We start from the raw sequence: 27002 nt of genomic DNA, 5'->3' as shown, positions 1-27002 counted from the left end.
CTAAAACCCAACTACAAACATGCTTGTAATCATGGTTCTTAAATATATAATTTAAAAAATAAAATAAAATACCATAAATCAGAAAAAAGATCAGATTTGGTTCTCATAAGACATGCTTAGTGAGAAGAATAAAGTGCTATGGTATATTGCCAATGATTCTGTCCACCTCCTTCTCATAGAAAACCAAGAGAATATTTTTTTCTGTAGTATTCATTGAGAATCTTGCTGAGCTCGGCATGTAAATATAAGGTCCCATTATCCTTGGATTCCTGAATCATTAATATTTATTGCTGATTGCTGGACTTGGAATAAATGTATCTTAGGGTATATTTATAAATAAATGTAATAAATAAAAATAATAATAAATAAAATAAATAAATGTAGCTTAGGGTTTTCTGTTATGATGCTTAAAAATATATAATCTTAATTTAAACACTGTGGTTACAGACATTTTCTTAGTTGGGTTTTAGTCAAAAAATGTATAACCCGGGGCCGGAGTGGTGGCACAAGCGATAAGGCATCTGCCTTGCCCGCGCTAGCCTAGGAAATACCGTAATTCAATTCCCTGACATCCCATATGATCCCCCAAATCAGGAATGATTTCTGAGCATATAGCCAGGAGTAACCCCTGAGCATCACCGTGTGTGGCCCAAAACCCCACCCCCCAAAAAAAGTATTACCCCCCCACCAGTGCAACTTTTATACCACCAATGTACTGCATTTCCCTGGTACCTTTTCCCTTCGAATTTTCTTTTCACGAACACATTTACATTCACACAGTGCCATTCTTTTTTTGTTTGCTTGTTTTTGGGCCACACCTGTTGATGTTCAGGGGTTACTCCTGGCTATGCACTCAGAAATCGCTCCTGGCTTGGGAGGACCATATGGGAAGCCTGGGATCAAACTGCAGTCTGTCCTAGGCTAGCGTTTGCAAGGCAGACATCTTACCTCTAGCACTACTGCTCTGCCCACCCCCCCACATTCTCATTCTTTTATATTGGGACATAATTTTGTCTTATGTCCTGCACTGTCATAAATCTTAGAACAATCACTATATATTTTTTCTGTCTACTTAGTGTTCTCTTGGTGTTAGTATGTCCCTCTTTGTATGAAAAGAAATTTACTATTTTATAAATTGAGATTATTGTTTTTAGTTTATTCTACTAAATAAACATTACTTGTTACCAGAATAATGTAAACATAATGTCTAAGCCCTAATCTCTCCACAAATCCATGAAGTTAGTGATGGCATATGCACTAAATCCTTTTTACAAGTACCCCAAACCTAGTTAATAATTGCAGAAAAGAGATAATAAATGTGTCAAATTCCTTTACAAGAGCCCAAAATCTATCTAATAAGCTGCAAAAATAGACACATCTAACAAACCCAGTAACTGAACAAAATCAGTTAATAACTGATTGATAACTTAACAAACTTTAAATTAAAAGAGAAAAAGAAAAACATTTATATAGAAGTTCTGAATCTAACCATCTCATGCCACAGAGAATGGCACACATCACAAAGGACAAGAACATTCAGTGCTGGCAGGGATGTGGAGAGAAAGGAACTCTCATTCACTGCTGACAGGAATGCTGTCCTATCCAGCCTTTATGGACTACAAAAATGCTTTCCTCACACCTATATTCATTGTGGCACTATTTACAATAGCCAGACTCTATACAACCAATCTTGGAAACAACCAAGATTCTCTTCAACAGATGAATGGCTAAAGAAACTGTGTGTGTGTGTGTGTGTGTGTGTGTATGTATATATATATATATATATATATATATATATATATATATATATATATATAATGGAATATTATGGAGCCTTCAGGAGAGATGAAGTCATTAAATTTTCCTACACATGGATGGACATGGAAACTATTATGCTCAGTGAAATAAGTCAGAGGGAGAGAGAGAAATACAGAATAGTCTCACTAATTAATGGGTTTTAAGTATTTGTTTTGTTTTTTTGGGCCATACCCTGTAACACTCAGAGGTTACTCCTGGCTATGCTCTCAGAAATTGCTCCTAGCTTGGGGGACCATATGGACACCAGAGGATCGAACTGTGGTCCATTTTAGGTCAGCCCCTTGCAAGGCAAACGCCCTACCACTGCACCACCACTCTGGCCCCAAATCTATGGGTTTTAAGAAAAATAAAAGACATTATTATAATAATGCCAGAGACAATAGAAATGAGGGCTGGAAGGACCAGCTCACTATATGAAGCTCATCACAAAGAGTGTTGAGTGCTCTTAGAGAAATAACTACACTGACAACTATCATGACAATGTTAATGAGTAAGAGAAGTAGAATACCTATCTCAAATACAGGCAGGGAGAGGGAGGAGGGAGATGGAGACATTGGTGGTGGGAATGTTACACTGGTGAAAGGGGGTGTTCTTTTTATGACTGAAACACAACTATAATTATGTTTGCAATTATATGTTTGCAATTATGGTGCTTAAATAGATATATTATTTTAAAGAAAAGTTCTGTACCTAGGGATTCTATCTGCCATTGGAGATTTTCTCAATTTCTCTTGAGTACATCTCTCTCTCTTTCTCTCTCTCCCTTTCCTCAGAATTTTCAAGTAAAATCTGCTTTTACTAAAAAAAGATTTTGAACCCAAAAAATGTAGTGACAACTGAAAATCCAATAGAGTGCTTATAATTTTACTTGATCAAGAAAGAAAATCAGTGACCTTGAAGACACTTTAGTTGAAATTATTCATGTGAAAGAACAAGGGCTGAAATAATAGTATTGCAGTATGGTGTTTGTCTTAATCATAGCCAATCTAGGTTGGATCTCTGGCACCCCCATGGGGTTTTCAGAACCTATCAAGAGAGCATACTGAACTCAGAATCAGAGCCAGAAATAAGTCACAAACACTTCCAAGTATTGCCCCAAAACAGACAAAACAAACAACAACTAATAAAGTCAATCTACGTATTTTTAAATGCATGAATGCAAGCCAATGTATGAATTTTATGTGTTCTGGGAGGAGAGCAAGAATGGATCAGGCTTTGTTATAAATCACTATAAAATTTTATAATATGGTCAATTATAGTTCATTCTAATGACATGCTCTACAAGTGTGTCCACTATTATCCCTGGACTAATCTCTTTTCAACTCCCTCTTTCTTCGATAACTCCTCACTCCTCCAAATTCCTGTCTGACTACGAAGATGAGCTCCACTAAGTAGATCAATTCAATTCTTGGTTCTATGATATCAGTTATTTGCTAGTTTCTTACTATGTTTCTTCATATTCCATGTATGATAGAGACTGTGTTGCATTTGTCTTTTCTTTTGACTAACTTTATTCAGTATGATATAAGATCTGGGAGCCAAGGATCTGACTTCTTGGTAAAGCATTGGCAGAAATATTTGTAATTATATTTGGTTATCCTTTCTTTTTTTTGGGGGGGGGTCACACCCAGCAGTGCTCAGGGGTTACTCCTGGATCTACAGTCAGAAATTGTTCCTGGCAGGCTCTGGGCACTATATAGATGCAGGGATTCGAACCACTGTCCTTCTGCATGCAAGGCAAACGCCTTACCTCCATGCTTTCTCTCTGGCCCCTATCCTTTCTTTTTATTTTTCTTGCCTAATTGTTCCAGATAGGATTTTCAATTGTTTGTTGAAATGGAATGGCAAGAGCGGTTATATTAGCCTTATTATAAATCTTAGAGGAAAAACTCTTATTTTTTACTATTGAGTATAAAGTTACCTATATAATTGGCATATATGGCCTAATGTTGAAGTACATCCCTCCAAGCCTACTTTGTTGAGTTTTTTTTTAAATTGTGAGAGTGTACTGAATTTTATCAAATGATATTTTTTTAATTTTTTTATTTTATTGAAACCATTGTGATCTAAAGTCCTTTATAGTTGAATTTCATATATACAGTGAGTCAGGGCCATTTTCACCACCATTGTCTTCCTTTCTTCACCAATGACCCCATACTGCATCCAATACCACCACCTTTTGCCCCCTGGCCTGCCAGTATAACAGGCCCATTTAAATGTAGATGATTAAAGTTTAGACCTCTTGATTCTATTGTCATTGACTTTGGCTTGGATATTTAGTTCTGTCCTTATTTTTTTTCTCCACCAATGCATCTGAGACCACTTGGCCCCTGACCCCCCAGCCTTTGTTTTTCCTTCTTTGAAGAAAAAACAGTTTTTATTCAAAGGTACTGGGAAAGTGTAGGAGAGGATAAGAAAAAGAAAAATGATTGAGAGAGAGAAAGTGAATACTTCTTTAATGGTAGAGAGAGACCCTGATACATGTCTCAGAATTAAAGTACTGAAATCCACATCTCAAAAGGGAAGATGATGGCAATATGAGCATGCAGACACCATGTGTGTGAGCTGGTAACACACATGTGCCTCGAGTACTTTTTCTATACTGATTAATATTTTCATGGATTTAAATTAGTTGGTAAATAGTAGCTTAAGGAGCTAGAGCAGGGGTGGCAGATACGCGGCTCTCAAGCTACATGCGGCTCCCGGCCAAAATGAATGCGGCTCTTTGCCTCTTATCATGATTTTGTATACTGTGGCTCTTTGCCAAGTTTGGATTTTGTTCTGCTGCTTCTGAGGAAGGACCAATGAGGAGAGATCTCTGAGAGCATAGTCCCGCCCCCAGGCTGCCTCCTCCCGTCTCCCATCCCTGGAAACAACTGCACAGGCCAGGAAGCAGGGACCCGTGTGTCACATGTTGTGTCACATCTTGCCGTTAGTTCTTAGTGTGGAGGACCCAGCACATCCTCACCATCACTGCAGGATTTTGACTCAAAATGGCAAAATGCAATGTGTGTTTAATAGATTATTGTTAAAAGTATATGCTTTTGTGTGTTTGCTTTGGCAGGTCACTGAGTGGTATGGCTCTCTGACTCTCACAGTTTAAAATTTTGGCTCTTTGTATGGAACTTGTTCGCCACCCCTGAGCTAGACAGATAATATAAAAGCTCTTGTTTTGCTTGGTTCAATCCCTTGTCCAATATATGGCCTACTGAGTACTTCTGTGCATGACACCTGAGCATAGAGAGGGGAGAAACCTTAAGCTCTGCTGGTGTGTGTGCCCCCGCCAAAGAAAAACAAAATTAAGTGACCTAGAAACAAACTTTAATGAAAGTTCAACTTTTGTTTTATTTGTTATTAGTATAACAACAATAATAATAATATTTATTAAATTTTGAGCCACACCTGGCAGTACTCAGGTTATTCCTGGTTCTGTGCTCAGAAATGACTGCTGGCAGGCTCAGAGGATCATATGGGACTAGGCTATCAAACCTGGGTCAGCCACATGCAAGGCAAACACCCTACCCACTGTGCTATAGCTCTAACCCCCCAAGTCCAACTTTTATAGTTGTGATCACATTACATCTATTTAACCACTATTGCAACAGAGAAAGCATTTGAACACTAGTGTTTTCTTCCATCATCATATGCTTCTTCAGCCCTCCACTGCGCAGAAGTATTTGCACTGATTCTGTTTAATGTTACTGAGATTGCAATATGTGGGGAAATAGATTGCATGAGCACAATAATATTTGTAATTCATTTGTATAATCTTGCTTTCGAAAACTATAAACATTATTAACCATAAAGCACACTAGATATACACTACACATTGATGATTTCTACTTTTAATAATTATTAACATTCTTGATGAAGCCATAAGGATTACATGATACTGTTATTATTATTATTATTTTTGTTACAGAAGGAAGCAGGAAGAGTTTTGGGTTTGGTTTTCTTGTTTCCTTCCTTCCTTCCTTCCTTCCTTCCTTCCTTCCTTCCTTCCTTCCTTCCTTCCTTCCTTCCTTCCTTCCTTCCTTCCTTCCTTCCTTCCTTCCTTCCTTCCTTCCTTCCTTCCTTCCATCCTTCCTTCGATCCTTCCTTCCTTCCTTCTTGCTTTCTTTCTTTCTTTCTTTCTTTCTTTCTTTCTTTCTTTCTTTCTTTCTTTCTTTCTTTCTTTCTTTCTTTCTTTCTTTCTTTCTTTCTTTCTTTCTTTCTTTCTTTCTTTCTTTCTTTCTTTCTTTCTTTCTTTCTTTCTTTCTTTCTTTCTTTCTTTCTTTCTTTCTTTCTTTCTTCTTTCTCTCTCTCTCTCTCTCTCTCTCTCTCTCCCTCCCTCCCTCCCTCCCTCCCTCCCTCCCTCCCTCCCTCCCTCCCTCCCTCCCTCCCTCCCTTCCTTCCTTCCTTCCTTCCTTCCTTCCTTCCTTCCTTCCTTCCTTCCTTCCTTCCTTCCTTCCTTCCTTCCTTCCTTTCTTTCTTTCTTTTCTTTCTTTCTTCTTCTCTTTTTCTATTTTTGGATCACACCTAGAGGTACTCATGGATTACTCCTGTCTCTGCATTCAGGAATTGCAGATTTGAGGGACCATGTGGGATTCCAGGTTCTGCCTCATGCAAGGCACAAGTCCTACCCACAGTATTATTACTCCAGGAAGCAGGAAGTTTTTGAAAGAAGACAAAAAGCCCATAAAATTCAACAACCTAGATGCACAGAATGTCTGTCACTGTTCTACATTACATATTCTACATTTAATATCATTAAAATACAAGTCTTCCTGAGAGTGTATACTCAGAGAAAAGTGCAAAGAAAAATATAGAACATTATCATTCCCTTGAAAAACACTTCAAGAATCACAATGTGGTGGTAAAGTAAGTGGCAGTTTAAAAAAAAAAAGATCTTCCCCAAAGCCAAAAAACCAAAAGCTGAATTCTTGAGACACTGAGCCAGTCTATATATAATAATTACATTACATTAAATTAAAGAAAAATAAATTTATGTACCAACTTCTGTAAGGATATAAAAGCAATCTAGACTCATTGTTGGTAGGCATTTTATTTTATTTGGAATTTAAATGGGGAATTTAAATTTATTTTTAAAACTTAAAAAATTTATTTTCTGTGATTTTCATTACTATTAATGGTGGTTTCCTGTGTATATAATTCCAACACAATACCTCCCTCTCCACAAAGACTAAACTCCTAAATATTTACATCAATTTTACTTGTGTTTAACAAACAATAAAAATCCCCACAAATATTTTTCAATTGTGGAGCAGGAGAAATAAACTCTGATGTCCACAGAAAGAACACTACTCTATAATTTTAAAAGTTTCTTTGTAACATAGGGAACTAATATGAATAGATTAAATACTTAATGAACAATTACTAATTTTCAGAGCTCATTTTCTATTATATTGTCGCAAATGCAATATTATTGGTTAGTAGAGTTCATTGGTAGCCAGTAGCATTATATGAGAATTTATAAAAGAAATAGTTAAATGAATTTTTGACACGGTAATGCTTATTTTTATCATGAGTTTGGCAACATTTTTAGAGCAATACACTGTTACAGATGCTTCTGAATATAAGGCATATATTTGTTGTAAATTAAAAAAAGGAAATAACAAGTAATACAAAAGTTGTGTTTATAATAAAGTAGATTGGTCCCCACAGACCATGTGATTGTTACTTTCCTGGGAAAGTGAGATGAGGTTCTGAACAGACTCTCACTGGGAAATTCCCAGAGAGCTCAGAGTCTCTATAATTTTCTCCAAATCCCTCAGCAATAACATTCAATATTACAGTAGTCCTCACTGTGGCATCATTTTAGAGCTATCAGTTTGCATGCTGAGTCTGTATGTCTGAGGTGATACCTTTTAGTCATCAAACTATTAATATATTTTACTTTATAGAGGTCTTATTTTAACATAAAGATTTACCTTGAGTCTTCAATTATGGTAAGAAAAAAAATCCAACAAATAAGTCATTAATATATTTTAATGTTGTAACTTCATATATGTTTTATATTGTTATTTTTGTTTTAGTTTGTTTTGAGACCACTCATGAGTCTGGTATTATCCCTGCATATTTGCAAAATAAGAATAATGTGATTACCTATTTCAAGTAATTCACAAAAGTGTCTATGTAAATGTCAAATAAGGAGAGTTCTAAAAACATATATGTGGAGCCAAAGATATGACTCAATGGTCTAAGAATCTTTATTATTTTTTACTATTTGGGGGGGTTAGGTCACACCTGTCAGCGCTCAGGGGTTACTCCTGGGTCTATGCTCAGAAACTTCTCCTGGCAGGCACAGGGGACCATATGGGATGTTGCGATTCGAACCACCGTCGTGCATGAAAGGCAAAAGCCTTACCTCCATGCTGTCTCTCCAGCCCCTATTTTTCACTACATTTTAATCAAGTTTTTGGGCCACACCTGGAAGCACTCAGTAAACACTCTTGACAGGCCCAAGGCACAATGTGGGATGCCTGGGATAAAACTCAGGTTGATTGCATTCAAGGTAAATACCCTACCTGTTGTGCTATTGCTCCAGTCCCAGGTCTAGGGATGCTAGAACCAGATGGTAGATTCAGGTCCTCAAATGGTATTTCTTGCTTTATCCTACAGATGTTATTCTAAAACTCAAGCTCAGTATTTTGAATTGAATGTTTCATTCTTCCAGCTTCCAAGTACTTTCAGGTAAATAATACCCTTATTTTAATACATCCAACATCACACACATATGCACACATACACAGATTTAAATAGATATGCTCTTGCTGATAAATTGGTCATTTCTATTCTTCTTGTTGTTGTTGTTTTTGGGCCACATCTGGCAGTGCTCAGGGGTTACTCCTGGCTCTGCACTCAGAAAATGTTCTTGGCTTTGGGGGGCCATATGGGATGCTAGGGATCAAACCTGCATTCACCCTGGGTCAGCCGCATGCAAGGCAAATACCCTACTGGCAAACAACACTCTGGCCCCATAAATTGGTAATTTCATTTTATTCCATATTCTATTATTTAAAGTAAAACAAACAAACAAAAATTATAAAATCAGACGTATAAAATGATCTTTAAACCACTGAGATATTCTAAAATCAATGACTATCAACATTTTATTTCTATAATATTGTGCATTAATATATACACGTGTATATATACATACATACATACATACATTTAGTAACTGCCGTTTTTCCTGTATGTTATTGTATATGACTGATAAAAGTACAGACATTAGATAACATTGAAAGTCAGTTTAACATTCATTCTAGTTGTATATTAAGAGCATCTAATAAATACTGAATTTTATAAATGCTAAGGTTAACATGATAAAATCATCGACCTTTATACATGCACATTTGTAAATAAAGCCTTTTTATTGGTTCTAGAATATAGCATATGTAAAAAGTGCTCTTGTAGGTAAAATGGGACAGGCTTCTAGCGCAAAGTTGGAAAAATTTTAGGAAGAAAATGAAGCTAGCAAGGTACATATGCCTTTACAAAGGCTTTACATTTAACCAAAAATACTTAAAATAATGTCTCATCACAAATGATTCAAATAAAATATTTTTGCAGCATAGTGTTCATCTCCCAATAGGTCTACAGGCTAAAAACAGCCTCCAACTTAGAAATTTTGTAACCTTAATCTTTGTGATTCTGCTATGAGAATAGATGTCTTTTTGGGGTTACTCCTGGCTATGCACTCAGAAATCACTTCTGGCTTGGGGTGTATGGGAAACAGGGAGATGGAACCGTGTTCCATCGTAGGTCAGCTCCATGCAAGACAAACACCCTACCACTGAGCCACTGCTCCGGCCCCTTCTTTTTTTGTTTTTGTTTCTGTTTTGTTGTATGAGATGTCTTTAATACAAGAAATGATGTTTAGATTGAGTGACAAGAGGAAATCACACACACAAAATCTAGAAAATCACAAAAATATTTCCCTGGCCTCGAGGGAGCAAAGACACGTTGGAGAGGATTACATCATGACTTCCAAACTCATCCCTATCTGAAGTTCTCTAGGTTTCTACCCATTTTGCCACCACAGTATAAATATCATTCTATCCTAGTCTTATTACTAGCTCTTTCCAGATCAAACCAAGCATACTTCATATTTTGATTAATACCTGAACTAATTTTTTAAAATAATACTCTGAAATAATTCTCAATTATCTTTATGATAAAAATGGAAAACTCGCATTCATAAGAATTAGAAATGACCAATTAATGATAGGTAGCAAGTGTTGGGATTGAGAGGCTCCTAATTTCAGGACCCAAGCTGTGTAATGAATGTCTTGTCTTCTCTTCAGTCTACCTCTGCTTGTAAGTAAACTCTACATAAGTTTTTTTGTTTTTTTTTTGTTTTTTGTTTTTTGTTTTTTGGTCACATCCACTCAGGGTGTTGCTCCTGACTATGCGCTCAGCAATCGCTCCTGGCTTGGGGGGCCATATTGGATGCCTGGGGATCAAACCGTGGTCCATTCTAGTAGCATTTAGTAGCATGCAAGGCAAACCCCCTACCGGTGCGTGCAACCTCTCCGGCCCCTCTACATAAATTTTTAATTTCAATCACATCGGGGGATGCCAGCTACCCTACCACGTCCACTATATGTCTATAAACTATATGTAAGACATACACTGTTTGTATCTCTTTGCTGCTTCACTGAAGGATTCTAAACACTATAGGAAGTAAGTGGAGATGGTAACTAATTGTGAATTGAAATAAAAATAACTTAAATTTAACCAAGATTTAAATTATTTTAAGGCCATTGTCCTTAGAAACCACTGAGTATGGATTCAAGGAATGATTTTGAGGAGGCCAGATGATAATAGAGCAGGTAGGAAGGTTGTCTTGTTTGATCCCCAGCATTCCACAGGGATAAGCTCCGAGCATCACTAAGTGTCACTCCAATACAAAATCAATAAGAGTGACTTCAATGAAAAGCATAAATTGCCAAATCAAAATTATTTATTTAAATACTTAAATAGAAAATACTGAATTCTAAATAATACATGAATAATCAATTAAGTATAACATGTATTTGATTCCTCATTTTTTTGTACAAACACTGTGATTTAAAATAGCACTGATGCCAAAGAAAAATAAAGAGAAAAAAATAAAATAGCACAGTTTCGGGCATATAATGTTGCTCCATCACACCCATAATCAAACTTATCAGTCACCTTTCAACCCCCTCACCTCACCCTAAACAAACTAAATTTGGAGATTGATTCACAGAATCTGTTGTCATTGGTCGTTTTCACTGTTTTCCTTACTATGTTTATTTCTATTTTCCTTATGAGATGGAGTATTTGGTATTTATCCTTCTTCCCCTTTCAATCATTTTGTTCAGTCCAGCTTCTTTCAGTTCCATCTATGTAGCAACAAGTTTCAGGATTTAATATTTTCTTATAGTTGGATATCATTATGCTAAGTATATATATATATATATCTGCATATATATATATACTTAGATAATTTCTTTATCTACTCTTTCTTTTTGTTTGTTTGGGGACCACAACCAGTGGTATTTAGGGATTGATTACTCCTTGCTCTGTGCTCAAAATCACTCTTGGCAGGGTCAGGGGATCATATGGAATGGCAGGGATTGAACCAGGGTTGCATGCAAGGCAAACATTCTGCTGCTGTGTTATCACTCCAGCCTCTTCTCTATTCTTGAGTACATTTTTTGTTTCTAGATCTCAGTTATTGAGACTAGCACTACTGCAAAAAGCAGAGTACAAATATATTTATATAGTATTAATGTTTTATATTAAGAAATAAAATCACAAAGTCATAAGGAAGCTTGGTATATTTTGTTTTAAAAAAATTGATTCTTAATTTTTTGAGCATTCCTCATACTGTTTTCCATGGAGGTTGAATTTCATGACATTCCCAGAAACAGTGGAAAAGGGTTTTATTTTTATCCTTCACTGTCCTACTAGCACTGTCTCCCCCTTTTATGATGTATGTTATTCTCACTTCTATGAGGTGATGTCTGTCATTTTATTTGCATAGTTTTGGTGACGCTTTATAGAGAGAACTTTATTATATACTCACTCCCCATCTGTATGTCTTCTTCGAGTCAACGTTTCTTCAGATCCTCCTACTTTTTTTTTGTTTGTTTCTTTTTGGGCCACACCCGGTGATGCTCAGGGGTTACTCCTGGCTATGCGCTCAGAAATCACTCCTGGCTTGGGGGACCAAATGGAATGCTAGGAGATTGAACCATGGTCTGTTCTGGGTCAGAAGCATGCGAAGCAAACATCTTACCGCTGCGTCACCTTTCAGGCCCCATCTCTTACTTTGTTTTAATGGTGTCGTTGAATTTGCAGTTGTTAAGTTTTGTTATATGTATGGCAAGTGAATATTTTCTCCTTCTTAGTAGAGTGTCTATTTAAATCATTCTTAATGTTGAAAATTGGAAAGCCTTTCCTCTAAGATTTAGCACTAGACAAAATCTGTCTGCTCTCATCACTATCTTTTAACAGTGCACTGGAAGGCTTCACAAGACAATGAAGCAAGAAGGAGATATTAAAGAAATTCATATTTGAAAAGACATCAAACTATTATTATTTGAAAATGTTATGGTTCTACAAACAATAGGAACACTTAAGAATGTTATTAAAGGGGCCGGAGCGGTGGTACAAGGGGTAGGGCGTTTGCCTTGCATGTGCTGACTTAGGACAGACCACTGTTCAATCTCCCAGCGTCCTAGATGGTCCCCCATGCCAGGAGCGATTTCTGAGCACATAGCCAAAAGTAAACCCTGAGCATCACCAGGTGTGGCCCCAAAACAAAACAAACAAACAAACAAACAAAGGAGAATGTTATTAAAAAACTAGAAAAAAGCCCATGTAGTAATGCAGGAAGCTACAAAAATAATCATGCAGAAACTTGGGACATGTATATATAATAACAATGAGGTAAATTAAAGTTAAATTAAAAAATCATAATTGGGATTATTTCCCCTAGATCAAGTGCCTTTGAAAACAAAAAATGTGAAAACTTATACTAAAAGTGTGAAAAACTTATACAAATAAAAATTTAAGGGGGGGCCCAGAGAGATAGCACAGCGGCGTTTGCCTTGCAAGCAGCTGATCCAGGACCAAAGGTGGTTGGTTCGAATCCCGGTGTCCCATATGGTCCCCCGTGCCTGCCAGGAGCTATTTCTGAGCAGACAGCCAGGAGTCACCCCTGAGCACTGCCGGGTGTGACCCAAAAAACAAAAAAAAACAAAAAACAAAAAACAAAACAAAAAAAAATTTAAGGGGCTGGAGAGATAGCAGGGAGGTAAGGCGTTTGCTTTGCATACAGAAGGAAGGTGGTTCGAATCCCTGAGCATGAAGCCAGGAGTAACCCCTGAGGGCCCTTGGGTGTGACCCAAAAACCAAAATAAATAAAATAAATAAATAAATTTAAATATCTACTAAAAGAAATAGCAGAAAATGGGGCTGGATAGATAGCATGGAAGTAATGTAATTGCCTTGCATGCAGAAGGTCAGTGGTTCAAATCCTGGCATCCCATATGGTCTCCTAAGCCTGCCAGGAGCGATTTCTGAGCATAGAGCTAGGAGTGTGACCATTGTTGGGTGTGACCCAAAAATAAAAAAAAAGAGAAAGAAATAGCAGAAGACACATTAAATGAAAATCATAGTTTTTGTCCATAGATCAGAAGGATTAGACTTAACATCCTACTTAAAACACCATACAGATTCTTTGATTTGATGCAGGTTTTATTATAAATTCTTTTGGCTTTTTCAAGCATGGATGAAACTAATATTTATATGGGGCAACAAAATTTTCTGAATAGAAAATGGGATACTTTTCTATTTCCAGATTTAGATTATACTCTAAATCTTTAGTAATCAAAACAGCATAGTGCCAGACTAAAGGCAGACTGTCAAATGAATAGGATAGAACTGGGAGACAAAAAAATAAACCCTCTTTATATGAAAAACTAACTGACAACAAAGTATGAAGAGGAGCAATAAGAACCTCTTCAAATATTGTTGGAAAGTCCAGTTAGTTACATACAAAAATATTGAGCAGGATCCCTATATCATACCATAAATAAAATGTATTAAAGACCTTATAATTGTATTAAAACACATGAAGTATATTAAGAAAAACAAAACTGTTCCTGATAATGACTTCAAAGACTACTTCAATAATTCAGTGCCATTAATTAAGAAAGCAAGTTAAAATTCATCAAAAGAAAAATGCATAAAACTAAGACATTTCTGTACTATATTAGAACAAAAATTAGTATTATTTATGATCAAACTTATAAATTACATATTTAGCCTTGCACATGGCTAACCTAGGACAGACCGTGGTTTGGTCCCTGGGTGTCCCATATGGTACCAAGCCAGGAGCGATTTCTGAGCACATAGCCAGGAATAATCCCTGAGAGTCACCGGGTATGGCCCAAAAAACCAAAGAAAATACATATTTAATTTGTCTAATACAGCCTTTGGTTTATTAAAGTGTTTTTTTTTTTTACTAGGAATTAAAAAGTGAATTGGCAGATTAATTCTTTTTTTGTGTGTGTGGTTTTTGGGTCACACCCGGCAGTGCTCAGGGGTTTTTCCTGGCTCCGTGCTCAGAAATTGATCCTGGCAGACATGGGGGACCATATGGGACGCCGGGATTTGAACTGATGACCTTCTGCATGAAAGGTAAACACCTTACCTCCATGCTATCTCTCCGGCCCCAGCAGATTAATTCTTGATAAAACATTATACACACTTTTATATTTCAGTCTACAAACTTTCAAATTTAAAAGTTGAAGAAATGATTTAGGTCTAATTTTTCAGATTCAACATCAGTATGTCTATATTTTTGTATAGCATAAGACTTAATGTTTATCTTCAAATTTTTGGAAAACGAGTTGTTGCTGTAAGAGAAAAATAATATATCTACAATATTCAATTCAATTTTTTTTTTTTTTTGCTTAACACTGTTTTTTTTTCTTCCATAGCCTAAAAGACTCTGGTGACTTCAATACTGATGAAGAACAAAACAGAAGTGACTGAATTCATTCTGCTAGGACTAACTGATGCTCCAGAACTGCAGGTTCCTCTCTTCATATTGTTCACCCTCATCTACCTCATCACTCTGATTGGGAACCTGGGAATGATCATGTTGATTCTGTTGGACTCTCGTCTCTATACTCCCATGTACTTTTTCCTCAGTAACCTGTCTCTGGTGGACTTTTTTTACTCGACAGCTGTCACTCCCTCTGTCATGTCTGGATTTCTTATTGGAGACAAGGTCATCTCTTACAATGCATGTGCTGCTCAAATGTTCTTTTTTGTAGCATTTGCCACTGTGGAAAACTACCTCTTGGCTTCAATGGCTTTTGACCGCTTTGCGGCAGTCTGTAGACCCTTACATTACACCACGACCATGACGACATGTGTTTGCGCTTGTCTTGCAACAGGCTCTTATATCTGTGGTTTTGTGAATGCCTCTATCCACATTGGGGATACATTCAGTCTCTCTTTCTGCAAGTCCAATGTGGTCCACCACTTTTTCTGTGACATTCCAGCAGTCCTGGTTCTCTCTTGCTCTGATAGAAGTGTGAGTGAGCTGGTTCTTGTTTCTGTGGTGAGCTTCAATATATTTTTTGCTCTCCTGATTATCTTGACATCCTACACATTTATATTCATCACTATTTTAAAGATGCGCTCATCAGCCGGGTATCAGAAGGCTCTATCCACGTGTGCTTCCCACTTTGTCGCAGTTTCTATCTTCTATGGGACAATTATCTTCATGTATTTGCAGCCAAGTTCCAGCCATTCCATGGACACAGACAAAATGGCATCTGTGTTCTACACCATGATTATCCCTATGCTGAACCCTATAGTCTACAGTCTGAGGAACAAGGAGGTCAAGAATGCATTTATGAAGGTTGTTTTAGACGCCAAAATGTCCTTAGGGTTGTGATTTTAATCTACAATATGCACAAAGTATTTATTATTATTATTATTATTATTATTATCATCATCATTATTATTTTGGGCTTCATCCAGAGATGCTGTAGGCTTATTCCAGGTCTGTGCTGACTGTTCATATCTGGTGAGACTCAAGAAGGTTGAGGGATCAAACCTGGATCGACTACGTGTGTAGGGCAAGTGTCCTACATGCTATACTATCTCTTCTCCTCCTATCCCAATGCTTCTCAATTATTTTCTGTCATGTCCCCCCTAGGAAAAAGAAAATATTTTTGCGCCTCCCCCCGCGAGACTGTAAATAGTATCTTTATTTAAAAATATTTAATCTGTAAAACAAAAATATATAAAATAATTTGAGCTAATTTTTAATCAGAGGTGATGTCTGGATTAATGGCTACAATGAGCACGTTTTGCAATGCATAGCTTTTCGAAGCGGGGTTTGAAGCAGGACACAGCAACTCTCAGCTCCAGAGACATACAGAGACATAAACAGGGGGCTTAGCTTGTTATGATAGTGTTTGCCGAGGTCAAATGCGACCCCCTTTATGGAGCCTCGTGCCCCCACTGGGCGGCGTGCCCCACTAGTTGAGAACCACTGCCCTATCCTGTTTCATTAAGGCCAGAGTAAAATTCAGCCCTTGAATTTTTTACCTGGCCAAAGTTCTCTTATACCCAAAAAAGGAAGCTATCTATCTATCTATCTATCTATCTATCTATCTATCTATCTATCTATCTATCTATCTATCCATCTATCTATAGTCTAAAATAAAATACTTGATTTTATAAAATAAAATACTTTTTATTAAAACAAAATAAAATACTTGATATACTATCTTGATAATTTCTTGTCAAATACCTTATTAAAGACATTGTTTTATCATTTTATACTAACTACTTTAAAGATGTCAATGAAGATACATGTGAAAAGGGACACAAATGAGTCAGCGGTTAGATATATATACATGGGTTCCATGAGAAAATATAAAAAGGTAGTGGGAAATTTGCTAGAAAAAAATGGAATGCTGCTGGGGCTTTTTGGTGATGGTAATAAAGATACTTAACTTCAGCAAAACAATTTAAATATGTACTATGCTTCCTACTGATTTCCTTATTCCTTATTTTAATGCTGTTCTGAGTCCTTTTAGAATTAGTAATTAGTAATCCTTTTAGAATAAAGTAATGTACACTATTCACCATTTGATAATTATCTATGCTATTTGACATATAAATGACAATACTATAAGTGAGTTCTTTTTATTTGTTTTGAAGTGAGTTTCTACCTCTCAATATTTAAGAGGCACACAAGTATAGCTTCTAAAATTATTTCTGACTTGGAACCTGACACTGAGTACAGCAGGTAAGGTAACTACCATACTTGCAGCAGATTCATATTCAGTCTCCAACATCCCTATATGGCCCTCTAAGAATTACCAGTCGTGATTCTTGAGTGCAGTACTCTGAGTACTTCCTAAGTGAAAGTATGGGATGCTTTGAACTATGTTGGAGGGAAGTCAACAATAGTGGTGGGAACAGCCCTAATTCACTGTCACAGTATGCCTGAAATACAACTGTGAAAGACTTGTAATTCACAATGGTCTCAATAAATTGTTTTAAAATATGAACATTAAAAGTAAGATGGGGAGCATAGTGGTGGGGCTAGCTAGCAGTAAGGCATCTGCCTTGCCCGCTCTAGCGTAGGATGGACAGTGGTTCAATCCCCTGCCATCCCATATGATCCCCCCGCCCCCCCAGCCAGGAGAGATTTCTGAGAGCATAACCAGGAGTAACCCCTGAACGTCACTGGGTGTGGGCTCCCCAAAACAAACAAACAAACAAAAAATAAGATGGGAACTGGTTTGGAGGAAGGACAACACTGGTGGTGGGAATACCCATGATTCAATGTCACTATGTATGTACTTTAAATATTACTGTGAAAGACTTGTAATTCACGTTGATCACAATAAAAATTATTAAGAAAGAAAAAATAAAATAAAACTCAAAGTGGAAAAAATAAGCTGGAAGAATAAATCGTAAAAATTATTCAGGCATTACTATTATTTTTTACTATACCATACATTCATTTGGTATGTGGAGATTCTTTTCAATGACTGATGTTGCTATTTTACTTTTGTTGAATTTAATTATCTTTCATCATGCCTGAACACTTGTGCCCTGCACTGATAGTTATTTTCTCCTATATCTTCATAATCTGACAATTCCAATCTGACAACAATTTCTGCTTTGGGGCATTTATACTTACTCTTACCCATGTTGGATGTTCTCTTACTTGATAAACTCTTTTTTTGGTTTGTTTTTGGAAACACTTGGTGGTGCTCATGGCTTACTCTTGGGTCTGTGCTCAGGAATCTCTCCTGGTGGGATTAGGAAATTATATGGGAAGCTCAAGATTAATCCCAGGTCAACCACATGCAAGGCAAATGCCCTATCCACTGTACGATTACTTTGGTCTCTTGATCAAGGTCTTTAATGTTACTTAAACAGGATTTTCTTTTGTGAATTAGTAAATTAGTCACTCTTTATTCACCATCTACATCATTCTTCCATTAAGCAATCTTTCATAGTATTTATGGACCAAAATACATGTATAGTAGGCATAAAAGAACCTTTCTGTTGACTTATTTATTGTCTCTCTGCTCCATCTATAAGATATTCCAAAAGAACTCTGGCCTTATCAGTTCATTTTTAATAGAATCCTAAGTACTTAAATGATAAGCTGTTTCATTGTATATGATAAAAAACACTACTAAAAGAATGAATAAAATAATATTGAATCCAACTATGGATTGAATCTTAAAACTCTTAATGATTACTGTAGTTTATGATTCATAATATAAATTTTCTATAAATCTATACTCAAGTATGAGAACTAACTTTTACATCTTGAAGTAAGCAATATTTAAATACTTAGAGTTCTTCTGTGGGCAAGACTTATCTAGTTTCTCTCATTTATTTACTCAATTTACTTTTGTATTTTTCATTTGTCAATTTTTATCAGAGCTAATAAACAATATAAGGACTTTATTTCTTTGCTGTAACTGTCCCACTCTCAATGCTATTTTGTTATTTCAGTTAACTTCTGTATTCTTTGTTATAGCTTAATTTTGAATAAATGAACACTTAATTACCTTGCACTACTTGCTCACCCATGTGCATTCCAAATATATCTCAGCACCAATGATATCTATAGAGAATCTAAATTTTTCTGGGGGTGGAGGGTGATGGATGGAATGTTTGGTTCTCACCCAATAAGACTCAGGCTTACTCTTGACTCTGCACTCAGGATTAGCATACCAATGAGATGCCAGGGATCAAACTTTGGTCAGCCAGTAGAAGGCTATCACAGTACTATCACTCTAGCCCCAGAATCTAAAAATTTAAATGGAAGGTTTCTATTTAAAAGTCAAGATTTAAATGCTGAGTGATTTTGACAGAAGCAGGAAATATGTATCTGTGCTGTATGTATCTTTTCAAAATTTAAAATATTTTTCTATATTATCCCTCATCTCCAGACCAAGAAAGCCCGAGTTAATAGTATGAACTCAATTAACCAATACCTTTAATCAATATTAACCAATACCTTTAACCAATATTAACCAATACCTTTAACCTTAATACTTTGTAACCTTAAAAGACAAGATATTACATAGGGGTTGGAGTGATAGTTCAATGCGTAGGGCTTTTGCTTTCTACGCAGTCAACCTGAGTTTGATCTGGCATCCCACATGGTGCCTAGCCTGCCAGGAGTAATTTCTTTTATTTGTTTTGTTTTATTTGAGGGCCTCACCCAAAATAAATTAATCCTGGTTTCGTAATCAGAAATAACTCCTGAGTGAAGAGCTAAGAATAACTCCTGAATATTACTGGGTGTGGCCCCCCAAAAGGCAAGATATTAAAAATGTAATTATGTGGAGAAAAAGAAGCTATGAACACCATCAGTCATTCTGTAAATTGCTGCAGACAGTAGAAAACAGTATCGAAGTCATTAATATATATATATATACTTATGATATGCTACCACTATTACATTTCTCTTAATATATACAAATGAAACAATAACGTAAGAGGGTATCTTTATTTTGGTATACTTTTGCTTTTTGGGCCACACCCGGTAACACTCAGGGGTTACTCCTGGCTATGCGCTCAGAAATCACTCCTGGCTTGAGGGACCATATGGGATGCTGGGGGATGTAACCACGGTTTGTCCTCGGTTAGAGTGTGCAAGGCAAATGCCCTATCACTTGTGCTCTGGCCCCAAAAGGGTATCTTTAACCTTATGTTTATAGCAGCATTATTTTTCACAATAGCCAAGTCATGTTTTAAAAACCTATTGTCTCTCCATTGATGGATGTGCCAACTGATGGATAAACTGGTATATACACATATATGCAATCCGACAAGTTAAAAATCTGAAAATCTTCCACTTGTGACAACATGGATGAACCTCAAGGGTGTTATGTTAAGCAGTGTAAGTCAGACAAAGATAGTGTATGATCTACTGTATATATGGAATATAAAAAAGCTCAGAGCAAAAGACATATTACTTGTGATTTTTTTAATGTGGAGAGTGTGATTGTGGGTAATGAGAATAAAAAATATAAGCTTTTTGTTCTAAGATAAATAAGGATGCAATGAATAATAGCATGACTTAGATAACAATGCTGCATGAGGTACTCAAAGTTTCTGACACTGAATCATAATGATTTCAGTATGAGCATAATTTTTGCAATTGTTTTAATTTTTTGTTTTGTCTATATAAAAGGACACATGTTAGCCAAAACTATTGATGTAAGATCATCACAATATAAAAACACCAGACCATCATGTAATTAGCTTAAACCTGTACAGTGATGTGTGTCAACTATGTCTCAATAAAGGAGAAAGAAAAATAAATAACTAGTGCAAATGAAACAAAAAATAACTCTCTCTATATATATCGATATATATATTATATAATATATATAATTATCATTTTTAAATGGTGTAGAAAAGGAAGACAATAAGACTACAGATATATCTATAAGTAATACTCAATATATCCCTTTATTTCCCTGCACAGTTTGTTTCTTTCCTATATAAATTAGACAAAGAGTAATGATTGTCCTCACAAGGGCCATGAACCCTTGAGAGTTCTAAGACTGCACATTGTTTCCATGTTCTCATTTATTAAGCTCTAAAATTGATCATGATTTGGCCAACATTATTTTAAAAGGACCAAAGTCTAATACAACCCATTTCATTATTGCTTACTGACATGAATACTAAGATTCTAAATCATCATCAATTTTTCCTTAAGCTGAGTATTGGTGAGTCTGCAACTACACAGAATATTATGATAAAATTAAACTGATTGATGTTAAAAACTTAAACACTTTAATAGATTCACTCTCATTTTATAATCACAAAGAAAATCCTGTGAAAGTGTTATATATTTTTTTAAATTCTCTTAGTCAAAAATAGGGGAACTGAAATGATCAGAATGTAAATAATTTTATGAGTCCAGGGTAAAATAGCGCAGAAAATCAGGATTATTAGCTTCATGTTGATGACCTTTTTTGAACATCACTTTAAACTTCTGTTATCGTGGCACTATTTAATTAGTACATGAGGTTTTTATTCGGAGTTCTTATACATTCTTTCCAGGAATGAATTTATGAGGCCAGACTCACATTTCAGAATTGCCTTCACTTTCTTTTTAAGGAAAAAGGTAAGTTTTATAATCGATATACATATATAGTAAGCAGCATTATTCAGACCAAAATAAATGGCAAGGAACATTCTGTGAGTTTCTAAACTCATATTTGACTATTGGAACTTCTTTCCTATGAAACCTTGATATAGAGCTAGGACTTGAATTTAGGCAGAGTCTTGTATATTTTAAATTAAATTATTCATTGTTTGGGAAAATAAATGCCTGCATGGATTGGGTCAGAGAGATGCTGAGTAGACAAACCACTTCATACTAATCAATCTTTATGTCCATCTCTGCATTTGGCTCCTATCCTGATGGGGTTTGAGACAGGAGAGACAAATAAGAGGTTTTTTTTTAAAATTTATTCTGTAAATAGAACAGTGATGATTATCAAATATGATATTTTCCTTACCATGATGAGCCAAATCCTGTCATTAATGATATTATGCTCACTGGTATTCTATTTTTTCCTAATGATTTATCAATCTTGTTTATTTTTTTCAAAAAAAACCAATTGCTTTCATCTATTTTTCATATTTTTTTGATTTACAGTCATTTATTTCTACTTGAAGCTTTATTATTTACTTTCATCTGCCTATTTTTGGTTCATTTCGTTGTTTGTTTTCCATTTTTTTTTCAGAATGAGTGCATTTTATATAATGTGTTTATTTAAACACTGTGATTACAAACATGATTGTAGTTGGGTTTCAGTCATACAAAGAATACCCCCTATTTACCAGGGCAACATTCCCACCACCAATGCCCCCAATATCCCTCCTTCTCCACCTCCTGCCTGCATTCGAGACAGGCATTCTACTTCTCTTACTCATTAACATTGTCATGGTAGTTGTTAGTGTGGTTATTTCTCTAACTGCACTCACCACTCTTTGTGGCGAACTTCATAATGTCTCTGGTTTTCTAATAGTCACTATGCATGTGTTGAGTTGTCATTGAAGGGCTAGCTCACAGTATAAGAGGGATACACTTTAAACTATGAAAGACTCGGGGCCGGAGAGATAGCATGGAGGTAAGGCGTTTGGCTTTCATGCAGGAGGTCATCAGTTCAAATCCCAGCATCCCATATGGTCCCCCGTGCCTGCCAGGAGCAATTTCTGAGCATGGAGCCAGGAATAACCCCTGAGAACTGCCAGGTGTGACCCAAAAACCAAAACAACAACAAAAAAAAAAACTATGAAAGACTAGCAAAACTTTTACTTGATTTTAGCTATGTTTTCCTCCAAGCTTTTCCTTTATATTACTTGATGATCTAGAAATTCTGACAGGATAGTGAATAAAGGCACAGATTTTGTGAAAAATTAGACTTGGATCGGTAATTTAGCTATCTTTTACTAAGCAAGGCTAAATAAGACACTTCAACTCACAAATTTTCCTTTTATTAACTCTAACTTAAACATATATATGTACAATACATATATAATATATAGCTGTTATTTATCTATATCTGCCTATATTCTATTTTTTCATCTTCAATATAATCTATAATCTCATAACTATCACTACAACTTAGAGGCTTATACATAAGAGGAAAGGCTAAGCAATTTTATTTTATATCAGTTATTATTCATATGAATAACAATTTGTATTAATATTATAGTTTTATTTAACACAGTATATAATATCAATGATGTCACATGATATTAACTTTTTTTATTAATTAATGTGGACTATGACTGCAACAACTTATGGTAAAGACATGATATAAAATAGCTTTTTTTTTTTTTTTTTGGTTTTTGGGCCACACCCGGTAATGCTCAGGGGTTACTCCTGGCTATGCGCTCAGAAATCGCTCCTGGCTTGGGGGACCATATGGGACACCGGGGGAATCGAACCGCGGTCCGTCCGAGGCTAGCGCAGGCAAGGCAGGCACCTTACCTTTAGCGCCACCGCCCGGCCCCTATATAAAATAGCTTTAAAAGTCAGGAATAAGACATGAAGAACAGTTGATTTCAAATGATATGTCTTTTACCAGACTTCTACTAAAAAGACAGATATGTAATTAATTAAATAGATATCACCAATTAATATCAGCTTTCTGTGCCTTCATTTATACCCTATATATCAATACCATATATTCATTAATATCTTCATTTGAATGTATGAAAATATGTAGATCTCACAGATCAGTTTAACAAAGAGAAAATTAGAATATTTCTAAGTTCTCAATCAAAATGAGACACACACTTGAGTACTTGAATAAGAAGTATAGAGAAATACAAAATATTTTGGGAGAAACATGCATAACAAAATCCAATAAAATCAAGATTAAAGGGGCAGGCTTTTAAAACTCATCATTTGACCACTAAAAACTGACTGTTCTCAAAATCAATGTTGATACCACTGATCTCCCCTTGTAATATCAATATAAATAGTACTCAGCAAGATTGTGTTTAAGATCCACATTGTGCTGTTTTTATGCATTGCTTTGCACCTTGCAATAATCACTTAGTGTAGAATTTTCCCTCCTCAACCCCTAACCCCCTGCCTGTCTCTGAGACAGGCATTCTGCCTCTCTCTCTTTCTCTCTCTATATCTCTCTCTCTCACTCACTATCATTGTCATGGTAGTTGTCATTTGTAGTTAGTGCTCTAACTGTACTCACTGCTCTTTGTGGCAAGCTTTATGTCATGACCTGTTCCTCCTGGCTCTCATCTCTATTGGCTCTGGCATACTATCTTTTATTTTTCTTATATCCCACAGATGAGTGAGACTTTTCTGTCTATCCCTCTCTCTGGCTCACTTCACTCAGTATAATAGTCTACATGTCCATACACATATAGGCAAATTTTATGACTTCATTTTTCCTAACAGCTGCATAGTATTTCATTGTGTATACATGTACCATACTTTCTTTAGCCACTCATCTTTTGTTGGGCATCTGGGTTATTTCAATTCTGGCTATTTTAAATAGTGCTGCAGTGAGCATAGGGGTCAGAGGGCATTTTTATATTGTGCTTTTGTGTTCCTAGAGTATATCGCTAGGAGTGATATTGCTGGATTACATGGGAGCTCAATTTTCAGTTTTTTGAGGAATATTTATAGTTTCCTGAAACAGTCTGACTAGAAAGCTAGTCATAGTACTTGAAGGCATTTCCAACAGCAGTGAATGAAAGTCCCTTTCCACATTCAGGCCAACACTGGATTTTTGTTGTTATGTGTGCCAGTCTCAGTGGCATGAGACGATACCTCATTGTTGTTTTGATTTGCATCTCCCTGATGATTAGTGATGTGGAGCATATTTTCATTTGCCTTTTGGTCATATGCATTTCTTCTTTGAGAAAATGTTAATTTCTTCTCACCATTTTTTGATGGGGTTAGATTATTTTTTTTATATTTTATTTAAACACCTTGATTACATACATGATTGTGTTTGGGTTTCAGTCATTGACAAAATGGATAAGCTCCCCAACAGAGTTAGATTATTTTTATGTTAAGTTCTGTTATGAGCAATTGATTTATAATTTTATAGCAATGACTTCTGTATAGCAATTAGGCTGTTAAGATTAAAATTGGAGAAATACAAGATGGAGCCTATGCCTATGCATGTCCTTTTTCCCCATAGTAGTCACACTGAGGAATGTGGCAAGGTGGGATAAGGGCTGTACCCACTCTCAGGGCCACTCCCAGTGATGCACTGACAGGTCATTGTCAGGAAGGCCAATGTGGTACTCAGAGAGAAGCAGTGCTCTGGCACTATCAGACACACCCAGTTTTCTGGCACTAGGAATTGATGAGGAAGTTGTTCTCATGTTAGTTACATGAGCTACTACTTAATCTCTCTGCCCAGTAGCTTTTGCATTAATAGCTCTGTAATCTGTTACTCATTACTCAAATTCTCAATTCTTCACAACAAGTAAATTGGGTAAGAATTTAAGTAAACTTGAAGAGGCAATTAAATGAATATATATATATATTTAAAGTACCAGCACCTGCATATGCAGATTAGATGAGAATATGGTAAAACATGCAAAAGATAAGATTTAGAAGATGACTTCATTCTAGGTAATTAAATTTCTAAAACTCATTAACTCTGTAACTTTATACACAGATATAAATTTTTTAAAGGGTTGGGAAGAAAGCCCATTAAAATCCTGCTACCTTAAAAATAGGATTATAGAGAGAAGACTAAATTCTATGCCTTAGAAATGAATAAGATGGAAAAATGAATTTTTATTCTAATAAAATTATTGCTTGTACATTTCAGTTTCTGTGAAACATATTTGCTCACCAAAGTATTTTTTTGGCTTCTCCTTGCTTCAGAACACTATCTTGTGATTCTAAAATGATGTCCATGAAGAATAACACAGAAGTGACTGAATTCATTCTGCTAGGACTCACTGATGCCCCAGAACTGCAGGTGCCTCTCTTCATAGTGTTCACCCTCATCTACCTCATCACCTTGATAGGGAACCTGGGTATGGTCATGTTGATCCTGCTGGACTCTCGTCTCCACATCCCCATGTACTTTTTCCTCAGCAACCTCTCTCTGGTGGACTTTTGTTACTCCTCAACAGTCACTCCAAAGGTGATAGCTGGGTTTCTAAAAGGAGGCAAGATCATCTCCCACAATGCATGTGCTGCCCAGATGTTCTTTTTTGCAGTCTTTGCCAGTGCAGAAAATTTTCTGTTGTCTTCTATGGCCTATGACCGCTATGCAGCAGTGTGCAAAGCTCTCCATTACACCACCATCATGACTACGAATATGTGTGTGCATCTAGTCATTGGTTCTTACGCCTTTGGCTTACTGACTGCTGCTATTCAAACCCGAAACACCTTTTCCCTCTCGTTTTGTATGTCCAATGTGGTGCATCACTTTTTCTGTGACATTCCAGCAATCATGAGTTTGAGTTGTTCCAATAAAGACTTCAGTGAGCTGGTGCTTCTTCTTTTCTCAAGCGTTTATATCTTGTTTGGCATTGTTGTTATTTTGATTTCTTACCTGCTCATCTTCATCACCATTTTGAAGATGCATTCAGCCAAGGGATACCAGAAGGCTTTTTCTACGTGTGCTTCTCACCTCATCGCAGTTTCCATATTTTATGGAACAGTCATGGTCATGTACTTACAGCCCAGTTCCAGTCATTCCATGGACACAGCTAAAATTGCATCTGTGTTCTATACTATGCTCATTCCCATGCTGAACCCTGTGGTCTACAGCCTGAGGAATAAAGAGATAAAGAATGCTATCACAAAGGTTGCAGAGAAGGCAAAATATTCTCTAGGTTTAGAGCTCTAACAATGTCTAACATACAAAGTTTATTTTATATGCCAGATCATAAGTATAGATTACTTAGACTCTATTCGTTTACTTTGGCAAATAGCATGTATTTAACTTTGGAACAAGTTCAAGAAGCTCTAGTCCAAAAAAATATCATATTGAAATATTTTATTTCATTTAGAATGCATGTTAAGACATAATTTTTTCACATAAAAATAATTACTGCATTTTAATAAATTGCTATTTAGTTGCTATGAGTGAGTGGTCTTGTAAGAAAAA

General features: G+C 36.0%; 3 protein-coding genes across 3 annotated transcripts in view; all 3 read left to right on the top strand.

The window, feature by feature from the left end:
- Nucleotides 1–27002, top strand: part of SSRP1 (structure specific recognition protein 1) — a 1220984-nt gene that overhangs the window by 20205 nt on the left and 1173777 nt on the right. The window lies entirely within an intron of this gene.
- Nucleotides 14831–15769, top strand: LOC126017742 (olfactory receptor 5B3-like). The gene has a single exon (XM_049779795.1). The coding sequence runs from the start codon at nucleotides 14831–14833 to the stop codon at nucleotides 15767–15769; it is 939 nt and encodes a 312-aa protein (XP_049635752.1).
- On the top strand, nucleotides 25788–26741 carry LOC126017711 (olfactory receptor 5B17-like). The gene has a single exon (XM_049779763.1). It carries the CDS (start codon nucleotides 25788–25790, stop codon nucleotides 26739–26741), a length of 954 nt encoding a protein of 317 aa, XP_049635720.1.

This window comes from Suncus etruscus, chromosome 9 (genome assembly GCF_024139225.1).
Source record: "Suncus etruscus isolate mSunEtr1 chromosome 9, mSunEtr1.pri.cur, whole genome shotgun sequence".
NCBI lineage: Eukaryota > Metazoa > Chordata > Mammalia > Eulipotyphla > Soricidae > Suncus > Suncus etruscus.
This window is presented reverse-complemented; position numbering and strand designations above follow the sequence as displayed.

Coding starts and splice junctions, on each gene's coding strand:
- LOC126017742 (XM_049779795.1), top strand. CDS start 14,831: ATGAAGAACAAAACAGAAGTGACTGAATTCATTCTGCTAGGACTAACT.
- LOC126017711 (XM_049779763.1), top strand. CDS start 25,788: ATGATGTCCATGAAGAATAACACAGAAGTGACTGAATTCATTCTGCTA.